The sequence below is a fragment of the Cherax quadricarinatus genome, chromosome 17, assembly GCF_038502225.1.
Source record: "Cherax quadricarinatus isolate ZL_2023a chromosome 17, ASM3850222v1, whole genome shotgun sequence".
NCBI lineage: Eukaryota > Metazoa > Arthropoda > Malacostraca > Decapoda > Parastacidae > Cherax > Cherax quadricarinatus.
In genome coordinates, this window is record NC_091308.1 from 1561426 (window position 1) to 1574733 (window position 13308).

The 13308-nt window shown below is 38.5% G+C and overlaps 1 protein-coding gene across 1 annotated transcript in view; it reads right to left on the reverse strand.

Annotated features, from left to right (window-relative positions):
• Positions 1-6549: 6549 nt before the first annotated feature.
• LOC128686447 (chitotriosidase-1) overlaps positions 6550-13308 on the reverse strand; it is a 24732-nt gene continuing 17973 nt past the window's right edge. Inside the window, exons 5-8 of the mRNA XM_053773374.2 lie at positions 12224-12475; positions 10036-10221; positions 9638-9766; positions 6550-7058 (exon numbers count right to left, since the gene is read on the reverse strand). Of these exons, the coding sequence (XP_053629349.1) occupies positions 6924-7058; positions 9638-9766; positions 10036-10221; positions 12224-12475 (702 nt within the window). The 3' untranslated portion in view covers positions 6550-6923. The remainder of the gene's footprint in view (positions 7059-9637; positions 9767-10035; positions 10222-12223; positions 12476-13308) is intronic.

The window sequence follows — 13308 nt, forward strand, 5'->3', positions numbered from 1 at the left end:
AAGAGGAATGTGGAGGAAGTGAATGTTTTAGAAATTTGGGAGTGAACGTTGCGACAGATGGATCTATGAAGGACTGGGCAGGTGGTGTGGTGGGGCATCTATGGACAAAATAAAGGCAACTCTTATATAAACAAGCGGGGAATAAAAGGAATATGCTTCATATTATAGTAATACTCTCATTGGAGTGTGAAGTATGTTCTTTAAACGTTGCAGCAATTACGCTTCAAGTGAAATCACAAGTATATCCCATAATAAACTCTTCAAGAAAAGTGCCTTGATGCCAGTGAAGGGTTCTTGATCCAGGGAATTAGACCTATTTTCCACCTCCTTGGATCTAGCCTGATTGCCATACCTTAGTAAAAGAACCGTAATAACTGAGGATGTGCTGATAATTGTTGAGCACAAATGGTGTTTAAAGTAGGCAGAAGATCACTGTCGTCTTCTAAATGGTTCAAAATTTTTCATTACTTCACAAACTTGGGAACATTCACCATCTTCCATCAGGCACATTGTAATTACAAAAGAAAATTAACTGAATTACCTGTCATTGCAGCTGTCTGGAATCAAAGTTTTTTCAATTAACTTTTATAGCTGAGAGTGTGCAACACGTCACCTGGACTTGGTAAAATTGTGTTGTGAGTTTAATCAGATATTCTTTATTGGTGTGAGTTTGATGAGAACGAGACTGACTTTGCCTGTAACTTACTTGGTTACGGTCGTATTATCAGTTATTTGGTTGAATATTTCCCTTAGAGCTTCCTATCTAGATGTGAGGTTTACCGGAGACGATTCTGGGGGTCACAGCCCCACTCTGCCAGGTCCCAGACCAGGCTTCCTGGTTGCTAGCCGGATCAACCAGGAAGTTACTGGTAGATGCATGCAATCCAATGTGGGTACCACAGTCCGGATGATGAAGAACTAACAAGAGGTCACTGATCCCCTTCACTCTTGATTGTACAGTAGCTAGGGGTTTGCTGGTACTTTCCCTTATATACGAAGGGAGGGTGTTGAGAAGCTTTGGTTCCTTTACATTTAGTGAGTTGTCTTTTAGTGTGTTCAACGCATCCCTCCTTTTCCATGAAGGAATTTTGCACCGACTGTCTACCTTCCTTGTTCTCGAAGTGAGTAATTTCAGTGAGCTCAGATTTGTGATCACGCCCTCCAGAATTTTCAAGGTGTATATTATTATGCATCTTGCCTACGTTCCAGTGAGTATAGTCAAAATGAATTGAGGAGTTCCCACTAAATTAGGTGTCGGACTGAATGTATTCAGACAGTGAAAGTTCCCTGCACTGTCTGTAGTTCTGCGATTTTTGCCTACCCTAAAAGGCACTGTTAATGTGTAAGAATTTTCAGCTTAGAAAGCACAAGTGACTTATAAAATATTATCATTGACTTGGCATCTCTGGTTCTAGAAGTTCTAATTAACCAGCTTATTAATTTCCTTGTGTTTGTAATAGAAACACTGGTGTCATTCTTGAAAGTAAGATTTCCTAATAGCACCACTTCTAGGTTCCTCATATTCCTCTTCCGCTCTACTGAGTGGTTCCATTTGGTTATATTCCTTCCCAGTTATTAATTCTTAACTTTTTCTTAGGAGGAACAGAAATTTGCCCTTTTGGAACATCAACTGTTTTCTATGATGATGTTATCCACTGGTGTGTAGCACGTCCACGTAACTACGGCATGTAGCACGTCCACGTAACTACGGTATGTAGCACGTCCACGTAACTACAGTATGTAGCACGTCCATGTAACTACGGTATGTAGCACGTCCACGTAACTACAGTATGTAGCACGTCCATGTAACTACGGTATGTAGCAAGTCCACGTAACTACGATGTGTACCACGTCCACGTAACTACAGTATGTAGCACGTCCACGTAACTACGGTGTGTAGCACATCTGCACGTCACAGCTCACCAAGCATCCCAGGTCTCCTGGTTCCTCACTCAGAGACGAGATGAACATTTTTCTCAGTAATGAATAATAACTTTAAATGCACTCTGTAAACACTTTACACTATATAGGAAAAGTCAACAAATTCTTTTTAAGTAAAAAATAATATAATTGTCTAGGATTTCTTGTTTATAAAGATCTTACCCAAAACTTTCTGCCTCACCAACTTATCTGTACTTAGTAAGCTAGTTGGACATGGAGTGCCTCGATGGTTTTCCCACTACATGATTCATTGCTAATTTTATTCATAAGATAACACTGCCTTAATTTAATTCAATTTATGGTAAGGTTATCTGCGTAGACGAGCATTATATTGCATTAATTTATGGTTATTAATTGATATATGAAATACATTCTCAGGAGTCAGTTGGAGCACAGGCATCGTAAAATTTTCCATACGGTGACAAATTCTTTATCATTACTGTTATATAAGGTTGACGGGTTCATGACCGACTCCTCTGTAGCAGAGAGTGTAAAATTAGGCTGAAATTTAAAACAGTAAAAACGTGAAATCTGCTCTTGAATAACAGAGTACAACGAACAATAACAAAATACTTTCCATCTGTTGGTAAGGTACTGTTTACGTTCCTTATTAACACAATTATGCTCACTGTAAACTAGATTAAAATTGACCCAGCATATCAGGAATTTTAGTTAAAAAAATTACAGTTTTTCACCCACTGTTTATTAAAAATTAAGCATTTCTCAGTTAACGTATATATAGGCTGTTCAAGTGTAGCCAGCTAGTCAGCAACACCCAAAATACTGAGATATTTTGAGTATTTTAAAAAACCTTGATACGTATTTTTTTCAGTCTCTGTTTATTATATATTAAGTACATTCCACAATGTAAGATTGTGCATGTTGTTCACTTGTAGCTAATTCGTCAGAAATACTCATTATATATAAAGAAATGAATTTTCATTTTTTTCTGGAACTGAAATTCCTTGTGTAGGATTAATTATGCATACTCGAATTAGTCTTAAATCATACTTTATGCATAGTAGCAATGTTTTGTCTAGTATCATCAGTTATAACGACAGAAGTGAATCTAGGGGCTTAAGCCAGAGTTTCAGTCTTCGAGGCTAAGAAATCTTAAAATGCTGAAAAATCAAAGAAATAATTTTGAAAATAATGTAATTTTCAGTTTGAATAATACAGTGAAAAATAAATTATTAACTAAAAAAAATGAAAGCATTTCCATCTGTGAGCATAATCAAAGATAATATATAGTATGCTTGATCTTGTTAACAACCTATATCAGACCCTAGTGCAATTGCAAGTACCATTTTAATTTGTATTTTTAAATTATAAGTTTATACCTAGTTGTACTTTAGCTCATTCTAACTCAATACTTAGACAATACCTAAACTAACTATACCTAGTTGTACTTTAGCTCATTCTAGCTCAATACTTAATACTTAGACAACACCTAAACTAACTATACCTAGTTGTACTTTAGCTCATTCTATCTCAATAAATAGACAACAATAAATTCATTTTATTAGACCTTAGTGCAATTACAAGAGTGAGTCTGGTACCACTTGTAATTTGTTTTTTTATAGTATTAGTTTATACCTAGTAGTACTTTAGCTTATTCTAGCACAACACACAGACAATATCAATTTCATTATGTTTATTAGTGACTACACTCTATATGACCAAAGTGCTTTAGCGGTATACTTGTCCAAACCTTCCACCACTACAGAAATCAGTATTAGAACTCACCACATAATACAGGATATAAACAACCACTATTTAAACCTAAAAGATGAATGATCACGTTGACCCTGACCTAAACCTCCATAATCTAACACACAATCAAAACTTATTGGAAAGTAACTGCCTTTATTACACAGCATCACAAGCCAGCACTATCCTGAACACTGCTCAAAGTCTATAAGTTCTTAACTACAACATCAGGTCCTTAAGCAAACACTATGATGATCTCCTGGCACTCCTTGAGTCACTAAAGACACCCTTCTCCTGCATTATTCTTACTGAGACCTGGCTTAAGCAGGACACAATTGATATCTACCCACTACCAGGATACACAGCAATCCACAACTGCAGACCATACCAAGTTGGGGGTGGTACTGCAATCTATTACTCTAACCAACGGTGCCCCGGTGCCCCGGTGGCCTGGTGGCTAAAGCTCCCGCTTCACACACGGAGGGCCCGGGTTCGATTCCCGGCGGGTGGAAACATTCCGACACGTTTCCTTACACCTGTTGTCCTGTTCACCTAGCAAAATAGGTACCTCTGGTGTGGGTCGCATCCTGGGGGACAAGATTAAGGACCCCAATGGAAATAAGTTAGACAGTCCTCGATGACGCACTGACTTTCTTGGGTTATCCTGGGTGGCTAACCCTCCGGGGTTAAAAATTCTTATCTTATCTTATCTAACTATCTTGTATCATAGTCACTTAAAAATAACTCTGAGAATTTGTCTCACGTCCCACCATTATTGTACAAGCGAGTGGCCCATGTCCTTTCACATGCTATTACATTACTTTTTAACAAGTCACTAGAAACTAGCACGTTCCCGACACTGCTCAAGACAGCAAGGGTTATACCAATACATAAAGGTGGTGACCCTACAGACGTAAACAACTATAGGCCAATATCAAACTTACCATTGCTATCCAAAATCTTCGAGAAACTCGTGCACAGGAGACTATATTCATTTATAACGTCACAAAACATACTCAACCCCTGCCAATTTGTATTCAGGAAAAATAAAAGCACTAATGATGCAATTATAAAAATGCTAGACCTGCTTTACACAGCATTGGAAAATAAGGAATATCCGCTAGGAATTTGTATTGACCTAAGAAAAGCGTTTGACACAGTAGACCACAGCATCCTACTCCACAAACTTGACCACTATGGTATAAGAGGCCATGCACTTGCATATTTTAAATCCTACCTTTCTAATAGGTATCAGTATGTCACCATTAAAGACACAGCCTCGTCAATACGGCCACTTGATACTGGAGTTCCGCAGGGAAGTGTCCTTGGACCCCTGCTCTTCCTCATTTACATCAATGATCTTCCAAACATATCTCAACACCTGAAACCCATTCTCTTTGCTGACGACACGACTTATGTCATCTCCCACCCTGAACTCGCCACCCTCAACACCATTGTTAACGAGGAGCTGCTCAAAATGTCGACTTGGATGACAGCCAATAAACTTACACTTAACACTGGCAAAACCTACTATATTATGTTTGGTAGCAGAGCAGGTGTTGCGCAACTTAACATTAAGATTGGCAACACTCTTGTTGCCAGACATAATGAGGGCAAATTCCTTGGCCTATACCTCGACAACAACCTAAATTTTAGCACCCATATCCAACGCATAACAAAAAAAGTATCCAAAACTGTGGGGATCCTCTCCAAGATACGATATTATGTGCCGCAAACTGCCCTTCTCACACTATACCATTCACTTATATATCCATACCTCACTTATGCTATCTGTGCTTGGGGTTCAACTGCAGCAACTCACCTAAAGCCAATAATAACCCAACAAAAAGCCGCAGTAAGAATAATCACTAAATCCCATCCCTGGCAACACCCCCCCCCCCACTCTTCATAGATCTAAACTTACTCCCTGTTCAGAACATCCACACTTACTACTGTGCAGTCTATATCTACATGACCTTAAATTCCAATATTAACCTTGACCTAAAACGCTTTCTTGATAGTTGTGACAGGATCCACAGGCATAACACCAGACACAAACATCTCTATGACATTCCCCGTGTTCGACTAAACCTTTACAAAAATTCAATGTATTTCAAAGGACCTAAAATCTGGAACACCCTACCTGAAAACTCTAGAACTGCAAACACATTCATCACTTTCAAAACTACAGTTAGAAAACATCTTATCTCCCTGATCCACCCCGACAACTAACTACATGATAACCACTTGGTGGTTCAAAATTACTCACTCACACACTGACTATAAACCCAGAAATACTAATCTTAATCTTAAAATAATAAATCCTAACTAGTCATAAGTTTGCCTATGATACTCAAATATAGACACCTTGTATTGTGCCGAAACAAAAGCATTCACATTGGTAAACTCACAAATTATGATGTAGTCACTTAGCCTTAATACCATAATCTGTAAGGATTTAATGTTAAGAATTAATCTAAGTCTGCTCGAAATGCCTAGCCATGCTAGGTGTCCTAGTGGCCCCCTCTGTAATTAGTATTTTATAACATGTAAACCACAAAATACCCAAAACCTGTAAAACCCACATTGTAACCCTTATAGAGAATAAACTTGAATTGAATTGAATTAGATAAAGACGCGAAATGAAAGGCATGACTTCTAATCCCCGTTAAAGACTATACAAATTTGTTATTCTTTTATTAAAATTAACTTTGTATTTCTTCAAATGAAGCCATAACTATGTGCCCATGATAATGAGCTGTGTATACGAAGATTATGGAAACTGATGGTGTATGGTCAGAGCAGTGCCAGCATGGTAGCACCCATGGCAGGGCTTGCAACCTGGAGTTTATATTTTGTAAACATTAAACGTTAGGTAGAGAATGAAATAACTTCAGGATTAGTTGCATATTTATTGAGTTAGAAACCCCTGATAAAAATGGGCTATGCATAGTATTCAGAATATTCCACAAATTGTTAGGGAACAAGGAAATATAATCAGGTAAGAATTAATGGTGTCATTACAATTTGAGCAATCTGATTTTAACGAACTTATAGGCCTCTGTTAATGCCTCCAACATGATACTAATGACGTCGAAAGTCTAGTATTCTGAGCACCTTGTGAATACCACCACCATGATCCTGATGAGGTCGATGCGTCATGAACTTAGCACCTATTGAACACCATCATGATCCTGATAAGGTCGATGCGTCATGAACTTAGCACCTATTGAACACCACCATAATCCTGATAAGGTCGATGCGTCATGAACTTAACACCTATTGAACACCAGCTTCATGATCCTGATGAGGTCGAAGGTTTCGTCGTGGCAGTAGCCATGGAAGTCGTCCATGTCGATGCTCCACACCATCAGGCCGGCCAGACCGTGCACCCTTGCATAGTTAGCCTGCAACGCAGAGGTTTCCAACGTTAACACGACGAACACTTGTGTTATTGTAAATGACATTAACAGTGCGCGGAGAAGTGTTATCAGTTAGTAGTTCATGGGCTTTCCCCGCTGTCCGGTCTCAAACTAGGCTTCATAAAATGTAAAGCAAATATTGCAGAAATAAGACCAATTAAGACAGAAGAAATTAAAGATAAGATTGAATGTAAGTAGTTTCCAAGATTTGCTTACTATCGTAAGTTTGTAAGATTTACTTACTGTAGTAAGTTTGTAAGATTTACTTACTGTCGTAAGTTTGTAAGATTTACTTACTATCTGGAGCATTTTGATAATTTTCCTGAGATTTTTATGTAATAATTGATAAAGACAGTGATGTTTGCATAATATTGTAGGATAGGTGTAGTGTTGGTGTGACTTTTGAAAGGTGATAAGTCATAGGGGAACTAATATATCCCTTATAATTTCCTAATTTAATGTAATCAGTTAATTACGTAAAATGTAATTGCTGGAAAAGTTAATGTTCTGACAATGAAAATGTATTACACACCTGAAAATATCACTAAATTTAATTAAATAAATGTATGTGTACAAGATAGAACGAAGAGAAGAAACAAATATGGCGGTACGGGAAGAAATATGATTAACGATTTGGTGAATGTTATTCAAAATTACAATGTCCGTTAGTAATATTAGCGGACCATTAAACGTTACAAGATAAGTGAAGAGGAAGGGTCCAGATTTGTAATAAAACGACAGAATAAGGATTCTATTAATGGAAAACAGGAAACAGTAGCTGAATTAGAAGCCATATTGTCTACCGCATGTATCATCCAACAATCACTGTACACCTCCCAGTGGGTATTAACCTCCACATAACAGGTAACGTAGCTGGTATTGGCCAGTATTAGGTTACCTACAGTTTGGTAAAATGCTCACTCACTGAAATAATATATTTAATAAGAGAAAAATGTAGATCAAACAAAATACTTAAAGTGTCCAGTCCAATTAAATTCTTTATAATTATATAGTCCAATTAATAACCAATTTATTGGCGTAAATTTTTATCAAAAAATATACAGGAATCATGTGTTCCTAATCCAGGGTCCCGGAGTTAGAGAGTTGAGACGGAGGGACATTGTGACCCCAGCTTTCCTGAAGTCCCATAAGTCTCCAAGATAATCAACATCAGAAAGTTACAATTTGTTTTGTATCAAGAGTTCTCCCCAGTGTGTGAGTGGAAGGTTAATTCCAGATTGTGTTGAGAAAAATCCTCAATAAACTTTTACTTGCTATCACAAGTTCTCGTGATACAAAAAAAAAAAATCTGAATTTCTACCAGAGAGCAAGACACTTAATAAGATGTCCTTATAATGTATAAAGTGCCCACATCCACAATTCAAATTCAGAAGTTTATTTCCTTGTAAAGCTTACATTGTGCAGTTTACATGTTATAAGACATTAATTACAAAAAGGCCACTAGCATACCTCGGCATTTCGGGCAGACTAACATTAATTCTTACTCTGTACTGATATAGGTTATGGAGCAGTACATTTGAACATATTATGAGATACATACGTAATTAGATACATATATAATTAGGTACATACATAGATTTAAAATAGTTAGGTAGCACAAATCATATAATAATATTAGAAATGGTAGATTTAGTAATGGGATTGGATTTGTCTTGGCATGATACATTGTTTCTATTAAAGTCCATGTACCGGAAGAGTATCTTAAGCTAACTTAGGACTAACTTAAGATTTAATAGGCAATAGCTATATTAGGAATTTTGTGTTTACACTCATTTGGTTGGGTGTAAGTGTAAATTAGGGGAGAATTACAGATATCGAGAGTAAGACTATATTGTTTTGGATGTGCTCATGACACAAGAAAGAGAAATAGGTGGTTTTCATTTGGTTAGCCGATGATGTGGTGTGTTAGGGAGATGAGATATTTTTCAACGGTAGTTTTGAAAATGGTGGTTGAGTCTGCGGTTCTAGAGTTTTCGGGCAGGAAGTTCCAGATTTTAGGCCCTTTTATGCACATCGAATTTTTGTAGAGGTTTAGCCGGACACAGGAAATGTCACAGAGATTTTTGTGTCTGGTATTGTGTCTATGGGTCCTGTTGCAACTGTCAAGAAAGTGTTTTAGTCCAGGATTATTATTAGAATTTATGGTTCTGTAAATGCAGGTTGCACAATAGTAGGTGTGGATATTCTGTACGTTGAGTAGGTTTAGGTCTCTGAAGAGTTGGGGCGTGTGTTGTCTTACATTAGATTGCGTGATAATTCTTACTGCGGCTTTCTGTTGGGTTATTATTGGCTTTAAGTGGGTTGCTGCTGTTGATCTCCAGGCACAAATAGCATAGGTGAGTAGGGCTGTGAGTAGGGCTGGTTGTGGTACATACTAACGTATCTTGGAGAGGATCCCAACTGCTTTGGATACTTTGTTTGCTATTTGTTGGATATGGGTGTTGAATTACAGGTTGCTTTCATGGTACAGGCCCAGGAATTTGCCCTCATTGTGTTTGCTCAGCAACAATCACTACCACCTGGGTGGCAGTGATCCTTGTTACCTTGTTAGCCGCAGAGGTGTAGTTCTCGTAGGAGCACCAGAGATCGTCCCGGTAAGTGTATGGCTCAGTCAAATTCTCTGCTGTCTGGATCACCCACGCGTCTGGCTCTGTCTGCTGGCCGTAACAGATCTGTGGGATAATAGTTGACGGCTCAGACTTGGTTGTTTGACAAGAGTTTGTTTTTGCATCACACAGGGATGAAACTAGACAATTACTGAGATTGGTCAAAACGTAGTCTGGTTTTAATTTCCAATTTGTGAGTTAGTAGATAATTATGACTAGAACTAAATCGTAACTAGTATAGTCGCTTTGAGTAAATGAAATTATCCACATGTAAATCTCCTTCCAGAGTTCAATTTCATATATTTATTTCAGGAATAAAGTTTACTTTTTTCCACCTCGTAATAAGCCAACATGCCGCTGGCCTGGGTCCATGGACCTGGTTCACCAGGATTACTGGCTGGTGAGTAGTAGTCTGTCTGGGTGGGGTCGTCCAGAGTCCAGCAAGTGCCGTAGAGAGGAACACCCAGTGCCATCTTGTCTCTCGGCATCCCTTTCTCTGCCCAGTAGTTGATGGCGAAGTCCTGTCGTTAAGTTAAAGTTAGTGAATTGCTAGATAGTTACAATTATATACTAAGAATGCTGAGATATATCAACCATGGCTACATGCTAGCAAATAGAGGCAAGCATAGCTAATGTATATCGTAGTCAGTACCAGCAGGTAAAGCCAGTCGGTATATTTGCCAGTTATAGCTAGCAAAAAAAGTAATATTTATCATAACTTATAACAAAGATTTACCAAAAATTAAACTAAAACATTAATTAAATTCAGCGAAAAAATTACTAAAATATAAATTAAATAAATACAACAGCTAATTCTAGAATTATTGCAACAACAATCTAAAGCTTACTTTAACACTATGATATTTTTTTTTCTATCTTAAAATCGATATATCTATATATATATATATATATATATATATATATATATATATATATATATATATATATATATATATATATATATATATATATATACAATAATAAATAATATTTACAACATCGGCACCATACACAAATAACCCGCACATTGACTTTGTAAATGGTCCAAGTCGGACCGAAACGTCGTCGTAAGCTTCTCTCTTTTATGTGTGGGTTATTTGTGTATCGTTCCAGTCACGGTATTGTGCCTTTTTTTGTTATCGGCACCATGCCCAGCCCTTTTAAGGTAGGGTAGGTGCCTGAGCCCGAGCTTGCAGCTCACAACCCTGCCATTCCCATTAGCCCCCTTGGGGCGGGGATGGCAGACCCCGTGAGGGCGGGGAATGTGGCTAGGCCTGAGGACAGTTGGTCCCAACGATGAGGAGGTACTTGTGCCTCCTCCCATGGGAGACTTAGGTCTCAGACACTCCCTAGAGAGGGAGCCAAGGCCGGGCCAACACTTGGAAAAGGCCCGGGCCGGAAGAATACCGGCGAATCTTTTAAAAAAAAATATTTACAACAAAAGTGTGAATGAAAGTTGTATAAAGTTGCATTTGATAGATTATCGTATACTGACATACATCACGAGGAACAATTTACTTGTTCTCATTTATTTTTAGTTTAATATGTTAATTATGCACCCCATACCCATTCTGTGGGCGGTTGTCAAAAGATTACAGAGGTACATAATGGGTCCAGTGACTGGGCCCCAAAGTTTTGATAGCTGAACAAGTTACAAAGGTAATGAACTCCAGGTAGATCTGGTCACAATCATGACAAGTTACAAAGGTATTTACAGATTACAGAGGTACATAATGGGTCCAGGGACTGGGCCCCCAAAGTTTTGATAGCTGAACTAGGTACAAAGGTAATGAACTCACAAGTTACAAAGGTAATGAATCCTGTAAGTAAAGTTACTTACTTACGTTTATACATGGCTACAATCATGAACAAATTATAGAGTAATGAGCAATTCGTACGTCCACACCCGGTCACAACTGTAATGAGTTGTTGGTGCAAATATTAATTGTTGGGTCACACACACACACACACACGCTCAGGGGATTGTCCTACGAAGAAAGGTTGAGGGAAATCGGCCTGACGACACTGGAGGACAGGAGGGTCAGGGGAGACATGATAACGACATATAAAATACTTTGCGGAATAGACAAGGTGGACAAAGACGGGATGTTCCAGAGATGGGACACAGAAACAAGAGGTCACAATTGGAAGTTGAAGACTCAGATGAATCAAAGGGATGTTAGGAAGTATTTCTTCAGTCATAGAGTAGTCAGGCCGTGGAATAGCCTAGAAAGTGACGTAGTGGAGGCGGGAACCATACATAGTTTTAAGGCGAGGTATGATAAAGCTCATGGAGCAGGGAGAGAGAGGACCTAGTAGCAATCAGTGAAGAGGCGTGGCCAGGAGCTATGAATCGACTCCTGCAACCACAAATAGGTGAGTACAAATAGGTAAGTACACAAATAAATGAGTACACGCACGCACGAGTATACATACACACACGAGTACAAGAACAAGTGTTGCCACAAGGGTAGTCACACATTGCAGGTGATGCTAAGTTCGTTATAACACCACCTAACTTACCGTGTTGAGGAACCTGGCGTTGTCGACGTCCTCGGAGTAAGGGTAGAGGCCCGAAGCGTGGTGCACGAAGTTCTCCCAAGTACCGTGGAAGTCGTAGGTCATAATGTTGGCAATGTCCAGGTGCTCAGCGATGCCAGGCACGTCGTAGGCCTCGTCTATTGTATCCTTCCCAGAACTCAGGGCAGCTGTCAGGATCATACCTTCTGCTTGCAGTGCCTCATGAACCTCGCTCAACAGAGTCACAAAGTTTTCCTACATATAAAAATACAGTATGCTTTTAGTATGATTTATTTTTTCTCAGAGCATTACAGTGTGAAAGGTTCAGTACTATTACACAACCCAGTCCAGTGGCGGCTCATAGCTAAAATTAGTGGAGGTGCTGCTTCAGAAAAATTTTAGTCATTATTTAAATGTTGCGTAAAACAAAACAAGCAAATAAAATAGCTGGAAGAGTGATAATCATCTAATTCTACACTTTATCACAGTCAAGAATATGGTACATGGTTTTTAAGCACAACACACGTCACTGAGTCAAAAAGAAACACTACCTTACACTTGCACAACAGGGTCGGCACTGCGTCAGTAACAGTGCTCTCTACCTAGCGTGCAGCGTCTTATCTCGGACATCTGCGAACAACAGTCAAATACCGAGTCGCTGGAACTGTGAAGTGCACAGTTCCGTAAAAGGATTTTTATATTTTTTTCATGTACTAGGGGATGGCTACAGACATTAAGCTTAAGGATTATATAATGTTCAAGTATAAAGAAAAAATAAAAAAAAAACAAGACTTATTATTTTGAATGTTATCGATAATATCGAGTGAAAATAGGGGGTACTAAAGATCCGCAGTGCCTATACACGAGCCGCCTCTGCAACCAACAGAATGCATAACATTTATGGCAGTCTATTGTTACTCTAAGAATACTTTGGCAGCAGAGTTAGTATAAAGTGCTTGAATTAGTGTGCACAGTGGCACTATCTTACTTCAGTGCTCAGTCTTATTTAACACAGTGCCAACACAGTTAAAATAACCATGTATCACACACACACACCAAGGAGGAGAATCACTGTGATGCAATAACAA